The following is a 22,174-nucleotide window of genomic DNA, read 5'->3' as shown; positions in this document are numbered from 1 at the left end:
TATATATATATATATATATATATATATATATATATATATATATATATATATATATATATATATATATATATATATATATATATATATATATATATATATATATATATATATATATATATATATATATATATATATATATATATATATATATATACCCCTGGGGGTAGGGAGGTTTCAAGAATACTCCCCCAGTATCCCTGCTTGTCATACGAGGCAACTAAAAGGGTTGGTGGTGGGTTAGTGCCTCACCCCGTAAAAAGAACTAACTAAAAAAGCGAATAAAGCGCCTCGGACCCGGACAGACCATACGTTGACGACTAAGGAACGGACAAAGGACATTCTTAGGGTGGGAACGTGGAATGTGAGAGGAGTGAATGATGAAGTGAAAGAGAGAGAGAGAGATTGTTCAGGTAATTGAGGATGCAAAAGTGGATATATGTGGACTGACTGAAACTAAATGGAAAAGGTGAAAGGGTGAGAGAATGGGAATACGGTTTGGTATATGTGCGGGAGTCAATGAGAATGAGAGGGCAAGAGAGGGAGTATGTCTGATGATAAGCAAGAAGTGGAAGGAGAATATAAGAGAGTATGGAACAGTGGGTGCAAGGATTGTATGGGTGAGGATGAAAGTAGGTATACAAGAGTGGGCGATTGTATGTGTGTATGCCCCAACAGAGGATCGAGTGGCAAGAGTGAAAGATGAGTTTTGGGTGACAGTAGAAGCGTGTATGGACAAGTCTGAGAGGAGCAAGAGAGTGCTGTTGATTGGAGACATGAATGGCAAAGTTGGGAATGTACGAGTGGATGGAGTGGTTGGTCAGTGGGGTGTGCCAGCTGACGTAGATGGGAATGGAAGTGCTTTGGTGGACATCTGTGATTGTAAGGGGTTGGCAATAACCTACACCTACTTTCGACATAAGATGATCCACCGGTATACATGGAGAGTAATGAGGAGGATGGATGGTGAACTTGTTGAACGAAAGGCAATGATAGACTACGTGTGTGTGGATGAGCGAATGAGAAGACAAGTGTTGGATGCAAGAGTGTGGAGAGGGTGGGGGAATGGAGTCTCGGACCATCACTTAGTGATGGCCAAGGTAGAGCTGCAAAGAAAGTGGTTGAGGAGACGAAGGGGAAGACAGGAGGAAGCAGCTCCTGTGAGAAGAGTGGAGAAATTGCAAGATAGTGAGAAAATGACAGAGTATAAGAGCATATTGGAAGAAATATTGGGAAGGTATGAGCTAGAGCAGATGGAAGGGGTGGAAGACGTATTTAAGATATTCACGGAAGAGATAGGCACAGCGTGTGAGGCGGTTTGTGGAGTGAGGAGGAGATGCAAGGGTGTGCAAGGGACAGTATGGTGGAATGATGAGGTGAAACGAGCTGTGGAACAAAAGAAGAAGGCATATAGTGAATGGTTAGCGAGTAGAGGTAGGGGAGAAGATGAGAGAGAGAAGAGAGAGGTATATGTGAGCAGGAGAAGGGAGGTTAAGAGACTGGTGAAGGAGAGTAAGAAGAAAGTGGATGAAGAGTTTGGGAGGAATCAGAGTGTGAAATGGAGGGAGATTAAGAAATTGTTTTGGAAGGAGGTAAAGAAAGTAAGGCAGTGTGAAAGGGGAAATAGTAGGGGAGTGAAAGATAGGAATAATAGATTGTTGGTGGAGAAGAGGGAGAAATTGAGGATATGGAAGGAGCACTTTGAGGATTTGTTGAATGTAGAGAGTGAGAGAAGTGCGAGTATAAGTGGTTGGGGAATGGCTGGGAGAAGAAGAGATGAAAGGAGGCAGGAAGAGATCAGTAGGGCGGAAGTAGTGGAAGCGATGAAGAAGATTAAGTTGGGAAAGGCCCCAGGAATCAATGGAGTGTGTGGTGAAATGCTTAGGTATGGGGGTGAGATTGTTGTGGAGTGGATATGGAAGTTGTGTAGATTGGCTTGGGAAGAGGGAAGGGTTCCAGAGGACTGGAAATCGGGTATAATTGTTCCTTTATACAAAGGAAAAGCGGAGAGAGAAGTATCTGGTAACCATAGGGGTATTTGCCTTCTTAGTGTGACTGGTAAAATATACGGTAGAATACTCATTGATAGGGTTAGGCATATGACACAGGAGCTAGTTGGAGAAGAACAAGGAGGATTTAGGAAGGGAAAAGGGTGTGTAGATCAGATATTTGTTCTAAGATGTTTAGTGGAGAAGTATCTAGAGAAGGGAAGGAAAGTGTATGCTGCCTTCATGGACTTGGAGAAAGCTTATGACAGAATAAATAGGCAAGGTATGTGGAAGGTATTAAGAATATATGGAGTGGAGGGGAAATTGTTGAGTGCTGTGAAGAGTATGTACGAGGGAGCTAGGGCTACGGTGCGAGTGGATGGTGAGCTGAGTGAGTTGTTTGATCTCAATGTGGGACTGAAACAGGGTTGTGTGATGTCTCCATGGCTGTTTAATATATACATGGATAGGGTTGTAAAGGAGGTGCAGGGTAGGGCAGTGGATTTGGGGGTGGCTCTAATGAATGAGGGTGAGATTTGGAAGATTCCGGTGTTGCCGTTTCCTGATGATACAGTACTGTTGAGTGAAGATAAATGGGAGTTGCAAGGTTTGGTGAATGAATTTGGAACAGTGTGTAGGAGGAGGAATCTGAAAGTTAATGTAAACAAAAGTAAAGTTATGGTGTTTGAGAGGAATGAAGTCCAGAGTGTGCAGTGAGGTTGGATGGTGAGGATATGGAGAATGTGAGTGCATTCAAGTAATTGGACAGTGTGATGAGTAAGGATGGAACTTTGGGGGATGACGTGCATGAAAGGGTACAGCAGGGAAGGAAGGTTGTTGGTACACTGAAAGCCGTGATGAGAAATAGGGAGGTGCGTATGGACGTTAAGAAGTCACTGCATGATAGTACTGTGATCCCTACCCTGACGTATGGAAGCGAGGCATGGACCTTGCAAGAGGGGAACAAGTCAAGAGTGAGAGCAGTGGAAATGAGTTACTTGAGAGGAGCATGTGGAGTGACGTGGAGGGACAGGTTGACGATTGAAGAAGTGAAGGAACGCTGTGGGGTGGATGTGGTTGGGAAGATTAGGAGAAATACACTGAGATGGTTTGGACATGTGAAGAGAATGGTGAATGAAAGACTGACTAAGAGGGTGTATGTAGGTGAGGTGGAGGGAGGGAGAGGGAGAGGTAGACCGAGGATGAGGTGGAGGGATGGAGTTGAGAGGTATATGAGGGAGGGATGGGTGAGTTGGGGGGAGGGTAGTCAAATGGAGGGTGACAAAGCGACGTGGAGGCGTTTTGTCTGCGGCCACCCTTTGCGGGATTAGGGCGTCGGGCTATAGATATATATATATACTGTATATAGATACAGCACCCTCGCATCCAACACTCGTTAATCCAGCACGATTCACGTCCAGCACGGAGAGCAAATAATTATTATTATTTGATACGATTTAATTACTGCAACACGAGTTTGTCAGCATAACACGCACAGAGCTCCGAGAAGTGGGTGAAATCCGCAGAGTTCACCTCTAGCACGATCACCCCCGGTCCAACACGGTCATACTGGACATTCCCATAATGATGATAGCCAATGAAAACTTCTGATCAAGTAGCCTTCCCCGCCCGCTATCATGACGTGATCGTGATGCCGCCCAATTAAAAACACTTCTGCTGTCATGTGATGTTTTGTTTAAATTTCTCCCACCACAGTGCCACTCAGTCGCATAATTCGCATTGGAAGGTGCTTTTTTTCTTGCTCCATTTTCTGCCCTTGTTACTGCATTTTACCCTGCTCACGATGCCTAGGAAGCCTTCTGAGAACCCCAAGAAGCGTCAGCACCTCCCTCAGGCCACCAAGCTAGAAAGCATCGAGAGGAAGAAGAAAGGGGAGAGGAAAGTTAACATTGCCAAGGCCTACGACATGAATGAAGCCGTGAGGACCATAATAAAAAACCAAGACAAGATCCTGGGAGCCGAAGGCTATCACACGGCACTTCATACCAGGTTTGCCGAGGATACGATGGTAAATCAGAACGGTAACGTGGTAAAATTGCCGACGATACCACGGGCATTTGGAATTCATCTGGATGGATTCCTACCGAGGATACGACGGGCAAAACAGTGTGACCAAAACCCAGGCGACTTGACAGAGAATGTATCGTACTACAGCATTGAACATTTAGCCTGACACTGAATACATATTAATATTTTAGAATAAATATCAATCGTTTTGAAACCCTTCTTATCGGCGTGTGTACCAGTTTATAAACAAAGTTGCTTCTCCTTATTCTCTACTGAGTCAGCGACAGCGATCACTTTCCACAGTCACGAGACGGGGGCTCTGGCAACAGTGTGAGAAGCATGCCCTTTGCCGAGGATTATAGAGTGCTAGGACAGGCAGAAGCAGGACCTTCCATGGCTGTGGACGAAGATAGTGATTCTGAGTGTGATATCGAAGGATTTATGAGGGAGGTTGAGGAGGAGCAGCGCCATTAACCGCTAGTGATGCCAGCAGCCATCCTCCGGGGACCCAGTAGGACTACCTACAGCCTTGGATACCACCTTCCATTCCCAGCAAGCCCACCAACACTATCCTAAAAGGTTAGTTATCATTCATAGCACAGTACCATTTATTATAATTACAATAGTACCAATATATGTATAGGTATATAGTAGGTATTTAGGGTGACTTTTCCTAGGGTTGCTGACATAATTTATTTTTCCCCATAAGCTCTATTGTTTGTCCAACACGTTTTTGGTCCAACACGTGACCCATGCATGACAATATTACCGTGTTGGAAGCGAGGGTACTGTATATATATATATATATATATATACAGTAGGCTCGCACAGTGCACGAGAGATTGGGGGGTCCACGACCTCGCACACTGGGAATACATAATCTCATGGGAATAATTACATATGGGCGGTACCCCTTCATACCTGGACATTTTTTGGCCCTTAGAGACAAAAAAGGTCAAATTTTTCAGACATTGTACTACAGATATTGCTGCAATTACAAAAATATGGGCAGTCACCTTCACAAGAGTAGACAACAGGCCTGATGGATTTGAACAACAAGAGTTCTGAGGCGCGGCAACGCACTTACAGTGCCCCCGCCACCACCCCGGCCGCACCACGCTTGTTTAACGGTTGCCAATGTTGTATTATTCCAGGCTTTGACGAAGAAATTTACGGCCTGTTGAATGTTACATTTCTTCCAGAATGCAGCAACAGTCATTATGGTGGGGGTTGCAGGTATGCCAGGTGAAGCAGGTGAGTCAGGTGGGGCTGTGAAGGTGGAGAGGGAGGTGGCTGGTGAGTCAGGTGGGGCAGTGGAGGACGGCAGTGGGCGAGTCAGGGGAGATGGTGAGGGGAGGATCCTCCCTCTCCTCCTCGCTACTGCTCACATTTTCGGCAATTTCCTTCATCTCTTCTTGCTTGTTTGTTTCATTCCTCATCTTGTTATGGATGTATTGGCAGTATAACAACTTGGTATTCACGAAATAAACATCATTATTATAGAAACTGGGTATCTATTCTAACTTACTGTTATTGCCGAAAACGTTATTATTGAAGCTGTTATTGGCGATATCTTATTGTAGACTCCTCTTGAGCACCTTCCCCATGAGCCTCTAGGTCACTATTGGCACGTTGTGTGTGTGTGTGGGGGGGGGTCACGTACTGATGGAAAATGGCGTTTTTAAGCCACTTCTTGCCTCTAACTCGTGTTTTGTGGGGTAAACTCACACATTCAAGGTTTTTCGTTATGATTTTTGGTCACTCGCTCACAATATGATTCACGCAGTGTGATGACGCACACTGGGCGAGCCTACTCTATATACAGTATATATATATATATATATATATATATATATATATATATATATATACATCTATCTATCTATTGCCAGACGCCTCAATCCTGTACGGGGTGGCCACAAACAAATCACCTCCACGTCGCCCTGTCCCCCGCCATTTCACTGCCCCACTTCCAACTCACATCCCCCTCTCTCATATACCTCTTCACCCCATCCCTCCATCTCATCCTCGGCCTCCCCCTCCCTCTTACCTACCTCATCTATCTGCTTTCAAAGAACCAGCAACCTTTCTTCGTTTTTGTACACTTTCATGCACTTCACCCCCCAAACTTCCATCCTTACTCATCACACTACCCAAGTACTTAAATGCACTCACATTTTCCATTTCCTCCTCATCCAGCCTCACTGTACATTCAGTGACTTCACTTCTCTCAAAGACCCTAATTTTACTCTTCCTTACATTCAACTTTACATTTCTTACACTCCCAATCTCATTCACGAAGCCTTGCAGTTCCTTTTCATCTCAACAATAAAGTATCATCCACAAACACCAGTCCAGGGAGTTTCCAAACACTACCCTCTCTTATTAGGGTTACTCCAACATCCACTGCCCTACCTTGTATCTCTTTTATAACCCCATTCACATACAGACTGAGCAACCATGGGGAAATGACACAGCCCTGTTTCAATCTCACATTCAGAAAGAAAAATTCACTCAGTTCACTATCCACATCCACTGCAACCTTTGCACCCTTATACATACTCTTCACAGCATTCAACAACTTCCCATTTACTCAGTAATCATTAATACTTTCCATACGCCTTGTGGAATGAAAGGATGCTGGTTCTTTGAAAGCAGCAATAAGAAACAGGGATGTGAGCATGAAAGTGAAAAAGTTACTGCATGACAGTATTGTGACAACAACCCTAATGTATGGAAGTGAAACTTGGACCTTGTTAGAGGGGCACAAGTCAAGAGTGAAAGCAGTGGAAATAAGTTATTTGAGAGGAGCAATTGGAGTCACATGGAAAGAGGGACTGACAAATGAGGAAATGAAGGAGTGTTGTGGTGTGGCTGTGGATGTGATAGGAAGCACTAGGAGAAACACAATGAGGTGGTTTCGGCATGTGGACAGGATGGAGAGCGAGAGACTGGGAGGGAGAGTGTATGTGAGTGAGGGGGAGGGGAAGAGAGGGAGGGAGAGGCCAAGGATGATATGGAGGGATGGAGTGAAGAAGTATATGAGAGAGAGGCGTGTAAGCTGGGGGCAGGGCAACACTGGCACGATTTGTTTGTGGCCACCCCTTATAGGATTAAGGCATTTGGCGACACAGAGACATTCCTTTTCTATCCACCCTGTCATATGTCACATGGTTTCTTCAAATCCATGAAGGCCGCATGCAACTTCGCTAATTCTTCAATTGATGTTATTTTACATGATACTTATTATGTTGTGGCGCATTTCCATTATGTGCTTTCTATGGGTGCGGTCTTTGGGATTTTTGCTGGATTGGCACACTGGTACCCTTTGTTTACTGGGTTAGCATTAAATCCTAAGTGGCTGAAGATTCATTTTTGTACTATGTTTTTAGGAGTTAATATCACTTTTTTCCCTCAGCATTTGCCTTCTCTAGAAACTTTTCAACTAAAGACCTAAGATGAATATCTGATCTACACAACCTCTTCCTTTCCTAAAACCTCCCTGCTCTTCTCCAACTAATTCCTCTGTTATTTTTCTAACGTGGTCAATCAGTATCCTACCATATACCTTTCCTATTACTCTAAGATGACAAATGCCCCTATAATTACCACACACTTCATTTTTCCCTTTTCCTTCATACAGGGAAATAATTATAGCTGACTTCCAATCCTCTTCCTGCCAGGCCAATCTGCACAGCTTCAATATCCATTCTACTACTATCTCTCCCCCATCCTTCAGCATTTCACTACACACTCCATTAATTCCTGGGGCTTTCCCCATTTTGACTTTCTTCACTCCTTCCACAACTTCCATCCTACAGAGTCCTTCCTCTCTTCTCACCTCCCTCCTCCTCCCATCCATTCCCCAGCCACTTATACTTGCATTAATTTCTATGATCAGCAATTCCTTAACGAGTTCTCTACATCCGCATAGAGAGAGAGAGAGAGAGAGTATACATTATCTGTATATCTAATACAGGTATACCTTGATATACAATGCCCCTAGATGCGATACCTCGCTTAGCGATGGGTGTACAAATACCACCATACCCCATTACACGATGGCCCTCCCCAGTTTAACGATGGACACTCCAACGTCCCGTCTACAGGGGATAGGCCAAAATTTTGAATCACATGTTCTCGCTGCCAGCTGAGACTGCCCGCCTCCCAGGAAGCGCAGAAATGCCCGCGTAGCCCCCACAACCATCGCTCACTCTGTTCTCACCCGTATTGTTCTTCTCGCACCGGCCATCTCAGATTGAGGAACTCTCTTACGCTCACCCATCATGCATCGTGTTGCATCACCATTACGCAAGCCGCTATCGTAGTGCATCATAACTGAGTACAGGTATACCTCACGACACCCCTAGATGCAATACCCTGGCTTAACGATGGGAGTACAAATACCACTATACACCACCAAACAATGGCCAAACCCCAGTTTAATGAAAGGTTTTGATATTTATTTTACCCACTAACAACCAGGCACCATAATTTGGTTATATGATTACCATTCAGCGTTGTAAATGGTTTCCTGGTGTACAGGAAACCATCTGGCTTGTCATTCAGTGTAGAGTTACTCATAGGCAGAAGGAAGAGGAAAGAATGAAGGAGGGAAAGACAGATAAGGGAGTGTAGAGTCACCTGTAGGCAGAAGAAAGAGGAAAGTCTATGAATGACTTTACACTCCCCCTACTGTCTTTCTTTCCTTCATTCTTTCCCCTTCCTTCTGCTTATGAGTAACCCTACACTGACTGACAAGCCAGATGGTTTCCTGTACACCAGTAAACCATTTACTACACTGGTTGGTAACCATATAACCAATATAACCAAATTATGGAGCCTGGTGGTTAGTGGATAATTAAGGTGCTCCAATCGGACTGAGCCTGTGTAGATATATATTCAAAGGGTGGTTAAGGTTTATTGCTCACATAATGCCACTCAGGGACAAGTGAGGCTGGTCATTCTCATCTTAAATGTCAGGACAAACTTGCCTGGCCACAGGTTCCTACGCTTCTCATGGGGCGACACAGGATTAGATGATGGATGAATGGAAAAGTATGTGCCAAAAGTTTGTGGGAAAGAGACCTGGAGAAAAGACTGGTTCAAAAAAAGGTGTATGATGACAAAAAAAGAAATGGATAAGGCATGGAACAAACGGAGAAGGAGGGGTAATGATAGAACAAAAGAATAATATAAAAGCACTAGAAGTGAACATACGAGAATATACAGAAAGGAAGAAATAAACATCGAAAAAGGTATAGTTGACAAATGTAAGGAAGGACCTAAATTGTTTTACAGGTCTGTTAATGGCAAACTGAAACAAGAGGAAGGAATCTATAAGCTGAAAGTAGAAGGAAATGTCAATAAAGATGTGGTTATGCAAGCTGAAACAATGAACAAATGCTTCCAATCAGTCTTCACTAGAGAAAGTGATTTTGTGGAGGAGGAGGGAGTGACTAGAAATGCAGTGTTAAAGGATGTGAAAGTTGAACTGCAAGAAGTATACAAATTACTAGAAGCTCAAGATGTGAGGAAGGCCCCAGGACCAGATGGGAGCTCTAATTGGATACTAAGGAATGCAGAGACCAACTGGCGGATAAGATTCAAAATTTAACTGTGCGTTCTCGGGAAGAAGGGAAAGTGCCTCAAGAATGGAAGACAGCCAATGTGGTACCAATTTATAAGGGAGGAAACAAGGAAGAACCCCTGAAATACAGACCAATGTCTCTGACCAGCATGGTTGAAAAATTGTGCGAGAATTCTGAAAGATAGATGGATAAAATATCTGGAGGAGATGGACATTATAGCAGAAAGTCAGTTTGGATTCAAAAGTGTGTTCCCAACTTGTTGAGCTTCTACTCAAGGGTGACAGACGTGCTACAGGAGATAGGCAGTTGGGTGGACAGTGAGTATTTAGATTTGGAGAAAGCCTTTGACAAGGTGCCCCACAAGTGACTGATGTGGAAATTGGAACGCGTACGAGGACTGTAGGGGAACCTCTTGGAGTGAATGAGAGACATCTTGAGAGACAGACAAATGAGGACAGTAATAAAGGACAGGATATCTGGATGGAGGAAGTAACATGTGGAGTCCCACAGGGTTCGATGGTAGCGCCCGTGATGTTCCTGATTTACATAAACAATATGGTAGATGGAATGAACACTTATGCAAGTCTGTTTGCTGATGATGCAAAGATCATGAGGAAAGTAGAAGTTGAAGAAGACTGTAAAATGCTGCAGGAAGACATGGATGGGACTCATGATTGGAGCCAGATGTGGAAAATTAAATTCAATGCAAAAAAAAATGTAAAATATCAGAAATGGGTAAAAGTACCAAAAGGCCATCACTGAATTATTTGATGGGCAATGAACCAATCACAAAAGCAAGAGATGAGAAAGATTTGGGAATGGTGGTCCAAGATAGTTTGTCACCTGAAGAACACATTGACAAGATAGTTAAGAGAAGTACAATCTCTCGACTAACATAAGAGTAGTATTTCATTACATGGTTGAGATGATGAAAAAATTGATAGTGCCCATGATCCATCCCAGGATGGAATATGTGGCAGTAACGTGGTCCCCTCGTAAAAAGAAAGATATAAAAAAGATTGAGAGAATACAAAGAACAGCAACCAAGATGGTCCCTAGCCTGACAGATCTGTTGTACAAGGAAAGGCTGGAAAAACTAGATCTGCCTTCCTCAGAAGAATGGAGAGAGAGGGGTGACATGATTGCAGTGTTCAGGGCCATGATGGGAGTAGAAAAAACTGACAGAGAAGATCTGTTTTTATGGGACAAGAGTGTCAAGAGGACACAGAATGAAATTGAAAAGGCTAAGTTGCTTAAAGGATATGAAGAAATATAGTTTTCCATATAGAGGCACAGACCTGTGGCATAGCCTGGATACAGAGATTGTCCAGTCTAAAAACTTAAACAAGTTCAAAGCAAAATCTGACTTATTGAGAAACAAAGACGGGACCCCATAAGCACAGCTCATTTCCTGTATTTCACAACTAGGTAAAAACACAGTGCCTACTGTGCTGGAACTTCAGGTGAGCTTGGTAGGTGTTCACAACTAGTACTGTATTCTGGCTATAATTAATCTGCTTCATCTAGGTTCTGAAAAAGATCTTAAAACTTACACTGGCTAAGAATTTGGTGAAGAAAATATTTTATTCTCCCTCTCACTCCATACAGCACTAAAAACTTCCTTCCATGATTTAACCCCTTTCATTCACTATTGCTGTATCATAATATGCATCACAAATTTTTCAGTATTGTAATTTTTTGTTACTCAGATTCTTATCAAAAAATTTTTGTTATGATTATTTTCAAAATCTTCAAATTACAGAGTGCTATGTATAATTTCTTTTGGCTACTGATATAATGTGGAATGAACAAAGTTTACAATACCACTAATACTCTACAACTATCACACTCAGCAAACTTCACTTGTGTGGATACTTTCACTAAATATTTACAGTATATGCAGTACTGTACTGTAAAATGTTAATGAAAGTCAAGATTCAAGGTCAAGTGTTGCAAATACTCCCATTCATTTTTCTGTAAATGAAAGTTCAGGTGGGAGTACCCACTGATAAAAACACTACTTGTTAAATACCCCGTACTTATTTTTGTGTGCAGTCAAACTGTACAATAAATTTAGCCCCACAGAACCTAAGAGATGCACTTCATACAAGTAACACAAGAATATTTTGAGAATGCTGTACTGTACTACTTTAATGGCAACAATATTGCACTGACAATACTCAGGTGTCCTTTCACAGATAAACTATAACATGTTAAACTGGTAACAACACTCTTGTAAAGTATTCAACAATAATTAACTAATGGAACTTAAAATACTAGATAATAAATAACTAATGGAATTTTTATACAGTACTGCATGCAGCATATACTTCAATATAATTACTGAGATAGGATACTCTAACACTTTCACGGTCCTTGAAGGCAGATCCATGTCCAACCTGAAAGTGTTGAACCAGCTCTTTAGACACATATCCACATCTAAACAAAGAAATAAATCAGGAATTGTGTCTTCTGCCCTAAAATTTGGTCTAATATTAGCCTGACTGAATTTCCAGTTCATGATACTATTTTCATTCGTGGGAAAAATTTAAAAATGTGAATAAAAAAGAGCTTAGAAAAAAAGTAATACTGTATAATCTTTCTTAGGCGCTCTTTCAACTTATACTCGTAGTAACTATTTTAAGGTATGCAATATCATTTTCTATTTTCTTTCATCTTATTCTACAAAGTCTCAGCTTTCTATCAGTATACAAACAAATTTGCTAATCCAAATATTTCAGAGTGAAAAAATGATCAGAACAGAAAAGTTCAAGTGCATGGATTTGGTATAAACATTCTTACGTGGTCTTTCAACTTATACCCATCATAACTACTGTATTTTACTTTATGCAACATTACTTTCTTTTTTTTTTCATCTTATTCTACAAAGTCTCATCTTTCTAACCATATTAGAACAAATCCGCTAATCTAAATATTTTGGGGTGAAAAAATGATTGGAAAAGAAAAAACTTGAGCACACAGCAGGGGAAGAGGGAGGGAGAGTGGGATGGGGGGAAATCCGGAGGTTTTGCTGGCAACAGGGGGGTCGGACCGGGAAAGTGTTAACTCCTAAGCTTAGTGCAATATATATGCAGGTGTTATATATAGTATCTTTTTACAAGAATGCACACAAATATAAATACCATCTTGAATATCCACTCAAGCAATGTGGAGAACATATCTCGGATATGCCCTTTCAAGAAAGGTTCTTTGGTTTACCACACAGAACACTCATCACATGAGCACACAAAATATCACAGTCAATAGAACAAAAATTACAGAAGGAGCAGTAGTTTACAACTGATAGATGTTACAGAGGTAAAGAGGACTCTAAGATCACCTGTTGGTATGGCTAAAAATGAAGAAAGAGGAGTATTTTGGAATGGGCTGAGCTTTAGTAGGGCTGCTGTCATTTTGAGGAGATCTTGAGACAGGAACCATCTCTCCATCCTCTCCCTCAGTCTCTTCGTAGTCCCCCTCTAGAATGAAGAATGATGGAGAATATGCTCTTGAGAGTTCTGCCACACAAAGCAACAGTGATGAAGGACAAGAGACAAGGGTTAGTTGTAGATGCCTCTGGTAAGAACAATATCTGCTACTGCCGTCCTTCAAAGTCCTGTTGATAGGGTAACTGCTAGTCAATGTGGGTAGTCATGGTGGCAGACAGGAACATATCCACAACAATACTTTTGCCTGAGTTTTATACATTTACTCATCCCTTAGAGGATGAGGAAAAAAGGAGGTGGGATGATAATGATACAATTAATTTCTTTGGCAAAAGTAAGTCTTAATTTATAAGGCCAACATCGAAATGAGCAATCCTTATTTTTCTCACCATAAGTACCACAATGACTCCAGCTGAGAAATCATAAGCCACAAAGAGAGGAGCAAAAGAAAAAATTAAGAGACGAGACAATAGCGTGGTAGTACAGCATGTGCCTTAAGATCTGCGGCACACACACACATACCTGTTGGTGTGGGAGAAAATAAAAAAGCTGGAGTACGGGGGCAAAGGCTTGATTTTGTTGGCTGTGCTAAGTTGCGAGGTTCGGCGAGGCCGCATTCCCTGGGGGCGGTCCTCCCCATCACACTCTTCCTCTTCTTCTGCAACACACCAGCCAGAGTGTTGAGGCAATAAGTGGGACTACAGTCAGAACTATAGCTGGATTCAGTCAGCAACTCACAGAGTAACATAGTCCACACACACTCTACACAGTTGGTGTGTAGGTCATAAAGGTGACATTTTACTAAGAAGGTAAATGTGCCTATTCAAAAAGAAAGCATAATGATACATCATGAAAGAAAATTCTAATGACACGAAGTGCAGCAAAACTATCATAATTTATACAGTATTACTGGATTTAATATACCGTATGTGAGACTAATGTGGCTCAAGTGCAAAAAGATTCTGCTATGTATGGTACTTTGCAAGAGTAAACAACAGAAATGTAGAAGTACTAAATATGTATACTAAATGGTTATCCAACTGTGCTATGCCCAGAAAATAGTTATCTTTGGCAAAACTCATGGGGGAAAAAAAAATGAGAGAGAAAGTACAGTGCACTACAAGAAGTTATGAACAAAACTATAAAAGCTGTACATGATGATAACCAACCATCTGGATACATCTTTTTCCATCCAGTGAAAAACCAATGCTTTGGAAACCTCTTTTGTAACCAATTATGATCATTTTCATACATTCTCACGGGGGGAAATAAGAGGTGCTACCCAAAAGCTTCCAAAATTTGACTAAAGAAGGAAAAAAACTTATGTCAAGTCCTAATCACCACCATTCCCTTCAAAGCTGTCTCCTTGGGCAAGCTGACATCGATCCCAGCACTCCTCCCATGAATGAAATGCATTTTGGAAGTCCTCGAGCATCAGCTTCTTCAGGATCTTATAGGAATTTTTCCTGGATCTCCTCACTGGTATCAAATCTTATTCCTTTCAGCTGGATTTTCCTTTCTGGAAAGATGTAAAAAATCACAGGAGGCCAATTCTGGTGAATCGGGAGGGGGGGGGGCCAACGTCATGTATTTTTATGCCGAAAACTGCTGAACAACAATGGATGTGTGCACGGGTGCATTGGCATGGTGAAGCACCCATCTGTTTGTGCCACACTTGTCTGGGCATTTTCATCCCACGTCGCCAGACAAAATGTTTTCACAAGTTCCATACGATAGGCTAACAACGTCACAAACATCATGGATTATCTTCCTGTGATCTTCAAGGATAGTTGCACGAACTCTGGCCACATTGTTAGAAGCTGAACTGATGGAAGAGCGACTAGAATGTGCATCATCATCTGCTGATGTTCGTCCGTTCTTAAAATGTTTAACCTGTTCCATGCCAGGGCCTTTGTTGGCTTTTTGGCCCCCAGTGCTGAGGGTGTGGGAGGCAAAGTGACCTAGAATGCTGGCCATTTTCAACTTTCTTTTTTTTCCATGAATAGACATGAAAGGTGGTAAAAATATGCCTACTGAGAGTAAAAGTGCTCACCTGCGCTGTTTTCCACCTGAAAACAGGTGTTTTGGTCCAGCACGCCCAGATTTGCATCAGATGGCTACTTTCAGATACACCAGAGGTTGATGTGGAGAGATAGTTCAATTTGGTGTGAAGTGGGAGAATACAAGTAGTACTTGTAGTAAAAAAAAATGCAACCTTGTTTAGGTAATGCGGCTACAATCAAAACTATGCTGAAGGGGAATTGGGGTTCGGTGCTAATTTTACATACTGTGTTTTCACATTCTTTTTTTTTTTTATTAGTGTAAGGAACTATAAACACTCACATAAGGCATTATAAACTTTCATGTTGCACACAGTCACATTAGCTACGGTAAATCACAAATTTCTTAAGTCATTTTCCTTACATTACTTGGTTTTATGACTTATTTCTAAATACTTACATTTATTTATAGTACTTTCATTATACACACTATTTATGCATCACTATCGTTAGTTCATCACTTGGAAGTTCTCCAACTTTGAGTGGAAGTCAGGAGTAAGCACAATATCCTTGGCAGCGCGGCATGACCCAGATTTGCATCAGATGGCTACTTTCAGATACCGTCAGCAGCTGATGTGGACAGATAGCCTATTTTGGTGTAGAGTAGGTGGATGCATGGAGTATTTGTACTATGGAAATGCACCCTGGTGTATGTAATGTGGCCACAGTTGAAACTATGATGATGGGAAGTTGAGGTTCCGTGTTAATTCTACGTATTTTCACATTCACTTTCTTTTTATATTATATTGGTATAAGGCATGGAAGGGGAGGGTGTCTGTCATCCCATTTTTTGTTACAAACTAAGGGCAGATTCAAATAATTTTATGCGAATGTGTGAAAAATTGTGTCCATATATATACAGACTCAGCAATTTAAATTAAAACCTCGATATAACGGACTTCAATAGACTGGAATTCACTTTTATTGGACTCGAGGAGCTACTGGACTAAATTCCTATATATCGGAAAAAGTCCGATAAAGCCAGAAGCAGTCCAGACTGTCTGACCATTTCAGCTATGTTCACTACAATAAGGTAAATGAAAGACATGTTTATCAGTGTTCAGTACAGTATTATTAGATATATTAAGCCATTTGATTAATGTAGTGACGTTATAACACAGTACAGTACCACAAAGGTAGTCAAAACAGTTTAAAAAACGTTCAGGAGATCTGGACTAATGTCTGATATATTGGAAAAAGTCCAGAATAACAGGGGAAAGTCCAGATGTTGCTTTTATCGGAATTTCACATTTTTCGGGTTGGTTTGGACCCCAATTAGTCCATTATATTGAGGGCTTACTGTACTATGAGTTAGTCCGTATACAGGTATACCCCAAGATACGATATCCCTAGGTGTGATACTCCGGCTTTGGGATGGGGGTGGAAATACCATCATAACCTGCTTGATGATGGCCATGCCCCGGTTTAACGATAGGTCCTCTGAGATCTCATCACGAGTGATGGGCCAAAATTTTGAATTACGCATGTTCCCGCAGCCAGCTGAGCCTGCCTGCCTCCCAGGATGTACAGAAATGTTCACACAGCCCCTACAGCCATTGCTCACCCCGCACTCACCCATATCACTCTTCATGCACAGGCCGTCTCTGAGTAAGGAACTCTCTTACACTCACCTACCCCATATCGTGTTGCATCATCAACATTACGCCAGCTGTATCATAATGCATCATAACTGTGTCCCAGCAGTCCTGTGAGTAAGGCAGCGATACTAATCATGTGTGGAGTGTGATTTGGTGTGAATTTTGGCCTAAATAAGTGTGATCATATCTGGTAAGGGCGCTGCACATGTTGGTGCTAGTGGTGGTAGTTGTGACCCTGGCTGGGGTGGTAGGCGGCCTGTTAATGTTGGTGCTGGCGATGTTCCCGCTAAGCATGCTCATAAAACTCTGTCACTGGAAGTGAAACTAGATATTCTTAAGCGCAACAACAGAGGTAAGGGACCATTTGCCATTGCCTTGGCTCTCAACCTGGCCCAGTTGACTGTCTCCACCATTACCAAGAAGAGGGAGGCCACCAACGCTGCCACTGGGGAGGCTACAACCTTATCCATCTTCCGTATCACCCGCCATAGACAGCCTCCAATGGAGGAGCTGGAGCAGATGCTCCACACGTGGGTGGAAGACCAGAACAGGAGGAAGGTGCCCATGAGTCAGGCTATCATGCGCACCAAAGCTCTCTCACTGTGGGAGGAAATATAGGTGAGGTGGAATCTTGATGACAGTGAAACATTTAAGGCTAGCCATGGGTAGTTTGACTATTTCAAGAGGCAGGCAAGCCTGCACCATGTGAAGATGTAAGGTGAGGCAGCAAGTACAGATACGGTGGCAGCAGCAGTGTTCCCTGAGGAGCAGAAGTGCATCATCGCAGAGGGTGGCTACAGTGCAAAACCAGTGTTAAATTTTGACAAGACTGGCCTCTTTTGGAAGAGAATGTCCTCAAAGACATTCCTTGCACCAGAGGAAAAGTCTACACCATGGTTCAAGGCCTCAAAGGACCAGCTTACACTGCCACTGGGGGGCAACGCCAAGGGTGACCTCAGGTTGAAGCTGCTCCTTGTCTACCACTTCGAGAACCCCAGGGCTCTGGTGGGGTATGTTAACCCGCCCTGTACCAATGACATACAATGCATGTCACAACTTTTTTTCACGCTCAGTCCCAAAGGCATATGATGTACATTTTGCTATTGCAAGGTCCGTCGTTTGTACATTTTTCAAATTTCGCGCGTGACTTTTGGTACATATACACGGGACACCTTCCTCTAGCACACCTTAGTACAATTAGTACATTACTGATACTATGTGTGCTTGAGATAATGCTAGGCTCACTATAATAGCAAAAGCCTGTAAATATGCAGTACTGTAATGTGATGCTCACTATAATGGTAAGGCCTGTAAATAGGTGGTAAGTTATATAAAGTGGAAACTGGTATAATGTTTGTGGAAAAGTATAATGTAAATTGAAAAACTGAATGTAAGTTAAACAACAGTCATAATGAGTCAATTGTGCAAGAATTCGGCAATTTTCATGTGTCTGTGAATGAAACAATGCTTATATCACCAATACCTTTGTGTGAAATCCAATATATTCTTGTACTACATGTAAATTTGTACCAAATTAATAAAATATCTAAGTATTTTGAGTGGTTCCCAATAGTTACCCCTACCATATAAAACGAGACAGTAGCAGCATGGCTACAGAGAACACACTATCAGGTGTTCAGAGGGTCACTGTCTAGACCATTTCTAACCTTAGGTGAGCAATTTCTTGGTGATTTTCCATTGTTTCTCACCAAAAGCAGAGGTTTGAGGCCCCCCAAAAAAGTAAAAAATTTGTCGGGTTTTGGGGGTGGGTTTTGAAATAAATTAGTGGGTATGGGGAAGGTTAAGGAAAATTTAGGGGTGATTTGGAAGTCCAACAAGAAGGCTTGGCTGACTTCCACTATCTGTTTGTCATATTTCCACTCCTAACTCTCTCGTGTTCTCAAGAAGTATGCCTCGAGGGAAAATTTGGCAAACAGATTTCTCGTGGTGGTGGACAACGCGCCTAACCACCCTCCTACAATGAAGGACTGGGCAAGCAACGCAGAAGTGGTGTTCCTGCCCCCCAACACGATGTCCTTGTTGCAGCCAATGGACCAGGGGGTAATCGCCACGTTTAAGGCTTATTACTTCTGCCGCACTATGCAATAGTTGGTGAGGGCCTGTGAGAGCAATGACAAGACAACAGTGCAATCCTTCTGGAAAGGCTACAATATAAGAGAACATCACTGCTGTGTGGTGGAAGTTAGCCAGCCCACCATGAACAGTGTGTGGTGGAAGCTGTGGCCGAAGTGCATTAACTCCTTCACCGGCTTCCCAGAGGGCGAACAAGCTTCACAAGTGGAATGAGTGCAGCAGGAAACTGTTCAACTGTCACACGAGGCGGGCTTCAAGGAGGGTATTCGACTACTGATCATCTACACACAGTGAATTAGCTAACTCAGAAAGCTACAGAATATAATAAACCACTGTGCTTAGGGTTTGATGATTACGAAAAGGCTTTCAACTCAGTGGAGCACACAGAAATTATAAAATCATTGCAAGAACAAGGAGTGAATGAGAACATTGTAAAACTGCTCAAAAACATATATAAAGAGGGAACTGCTACAGTTAAATTACATAACGACTAAGAAAAAATTAAGGCTGAGAAGGGCATGCATCAGGGAGATACAATTTTACCAAAATTATTTACAGCAAGCCTTGAAAGTATTTTCAGAAAGCTAGACTGGGAAAACAAAGACGTAAACATAGACAGAGAAAAGTTAAACCATTTAAGATTTGCAGATGACATTGTCCTAATCTCGGAATCAGCAGAAACACTGCAAGAAATGTTAAATGACCTGAACAGAGAAAGCCTCACAGTAGGGCTAAAGATGAACCAAAGTAAAACTAATGTTTTATCCACAAACACCAAAGAGCGTCATCAGAATAAGCGGAGAAAATCTTGAAGAAGTTGAGGAGTACAATTACTTGGGACAAATACTAAAATTAACGAAAGATAATGACAGCGAAATAAAAAGACGCATTACAGTTGGATGGAAAGCTTTCGGTAAATAAAGAGACATTATGAACAGTAGCTTGCTACTTTGTATGAAGCGAAAAGTATATAACGAATGTATAATTCCAGCTATGACGTATGGTTGTGAGACCTGGAACTGACAAAATCGATGGAAAATAAATTAATTCGATCTCAGAGAGCAAAGGAAAGGTCAATGTTGGGAATATCTTTAAGAGACAGGAAAAGATCAACTTGGGTGAGAGAGCAGACTAAAGACAACGATATTATAGAAGTTACAAAAGAACAGAAATGGAGGTGGGCAGGCCATGTAACATGAATAAGGGATAACCGATGGAGCAAGAGGTTGACTGACTGGACACCAAGAGATTGTAAGCGTAGCAGAAAAAGGGCAAACAAGAGGTGGAGATGAAACAGAGAAATTTGCAGGGAAAATGTGGCAAAGATTGGCTCAGTCAAGGAATTCGTAGAGAAGGTTGGTTTGTTCAGCAGTGCACTTGTAATGGCTGATGATGATGATGATAAATATATATATATATATATATATATATATATATATATATATATACAGTATATATATATATATATATATGAGGCGTCTAGAACCAAAGGGGCATCGGCGCCAAAATGTACTTTTGAGTTATGAAGCTTTAAAGTTATGTTTATGGAAACGTCATAACCAAAAGGCAATAAACAAATATTTTATACATCAAAATGATCATCAGCGCCTATGCTGTACATGTAAAGGAGAAAAAACAAAAAAAATAATAACTATAACCGCAAAATGTGCTGTAAACCAAACCCCCAATTTATAAGTGGGCATAATAACATATTCTAGGGATTTAAAAACATGCCAGAAAAAACATCAAAGAATGTATTAATGTACAAAACTTTATTAACTGAAGATTCCAGTTAACTTAATATTAATAAACGAAAAATTATTACTGTAATTTCACGTCTTTTACAACTAAAACTGAAATCAATGCAATTATTATTTTTCCTCTGGCATAATACAGTAGATTGAAATAATAACACTCCAAAAAAGAAAAAAAGTGTAGTGCTTAAGTAAATTGAGGAGGGGCAGTGGGGGGTTGAATGGTGGGGTCCTCATCTAGGAGATTGACATCCAACTCTGCCTCCTCAGTGCCACGCCCCCTCCCCGCTCCTCTTTTCTTTCTTCCACCTGTTGACTCCTTTGCTGCGTTTGTGTGTGCTCTTTCTTGTTCGTCAATAAGGTCTCGAAAGAACTGCCCGTGCTCAGGGGGGACATAGGTCATGAGCGTTTTCAGGTCGGCAAGTTTTTCCTTAGCGATAAGCACTGGTTCTGGGTACTTGGGTTGGAGTTGGATGTTTGCCAAATTGAGTTTTCCCCTATCCTTCTTTTTCTCCAGAGACACTTTAACAGAAACCAGCCCACCATAGTCTTCTTGGATCTCAAAACCTCCCTTGAATGAGTCTGAGTACAGCAGAACCCTTGCATTAAGAAAGCCAGCATCCTTCATTCCAGCCCACGATACACTACTTTGTAAGGCATCGTAGTCCTTAAAATCCTCTCTTTTCATGTCAGCTACTTGGAAAGGATGAATTATGTTTGCCTTTTTAATTAGTTCAACATAATGCTTGATTGTGTACACAGGAACTGGACGTAACTTAACTTCAATCACCCCAAAATCCCTATCAAAGGGCAGGTAAGAATGGCCTGGAACCATGAAATAATGCTTGATATTAATGAAGCGGCCAGAATGCACATTGCGTAAGCAGGACAAGATCACATTCTTGTTCTTATTTTGTCCAGGGCAGTTATCTGAAAACACTACTAGCTTGGTGATGTTTGGATCAAGAACATGGTTCACGTAATGATTAAAACAGGAAGCCACTTCACAGGATCCCCGATTACCCAAACTCTGATTCCAAACATACATAGTTGCTTGCTTTTCTTTTATGTTATGCACATCAAAGTTATAAGTCCACATTTTGCACTTATAGTATTGCAGGCCAGTTGAGAGTTTGGGGGTGGGAAGGGTCTGCTGGAGGTCCATGCAGATCACAGCAACGTGGGGCTTATTTGGTTCACCTGCTATAGCTTTCAAAAGTCTCTGCCCCTCATTAGCCCTTCCCTTGTGAACAGTTTTTTCAACATTCAGGGCACTAATCTCTTCCTCATCTGCCACACGGTCGAGATCACGAAGTTTCATTTCAATTTCATCATACTTATTACATGAATCACTTTTTGGGGGGCTCGAAACCTATGTTAAAGTTTGTATCAAAGATGTTTTCATAAAGCCAAAATTTCACCTCATTAATCATCCACTCTTTGTACATGTCATTCAGCACTTTCTTGTTTAATCCAGGGGGTAGGTATTTCCTGTGAGGACTCTTGGCCCTCGAGTAGTGACTGGAAACAGTGCGCAAAGTTCGTATGTGTTCTTTCACTAAAAGTCTTTCTTATACTCCTCTGTCTTATTCCCTGGCTGATGTCTTCCTCTTTGGTC

General features: G+C 41.8%; 1 protein-coding gene across 1 annotated transcript in view; it reads right to left on the bottom strand.

Moving 5' to 3' along the window:
- LOC145414371 (muscle calcium channel subunit alpha-1-like) overlaps positions 1–22,174 on the bottom strand; it is a 1,622,725-nt gene that overhangs the window by 915,364 nt on the left and 685,187 nt on the right. Inside the window, exon 22 of the mRNA XM_080283905.1 lies at positions 13,573–13,708. Within this exon, the coding sequence (XP_080140031.1) occupies positions 13,573–13,708 (136 nt within the window). The remainder of the gene's footprint in view (positions 1–13,572; positions 13,709–22,174) is intronic.

This window comes from Coenobita brevimanus, chromosome 99 (genome assembly GCF_032717465.1).
Source record: "Coenobita brevimanus isolate Jiangsu-jjx chromosome 99, ASM3271746v2, whole genome shotgun sequence".
In the NCBI taxonomy this organism is placed as follows: domain Eukaryota; kingdom Metazoa; phylum Arthropoda; class Malacostraca; order Decapoda; family Coenobitidae; genus Coenobita; species Coenobita brevimanus.
This window is presented reverse-complemented; position numbering and strand designations above follow the sequence as displayed.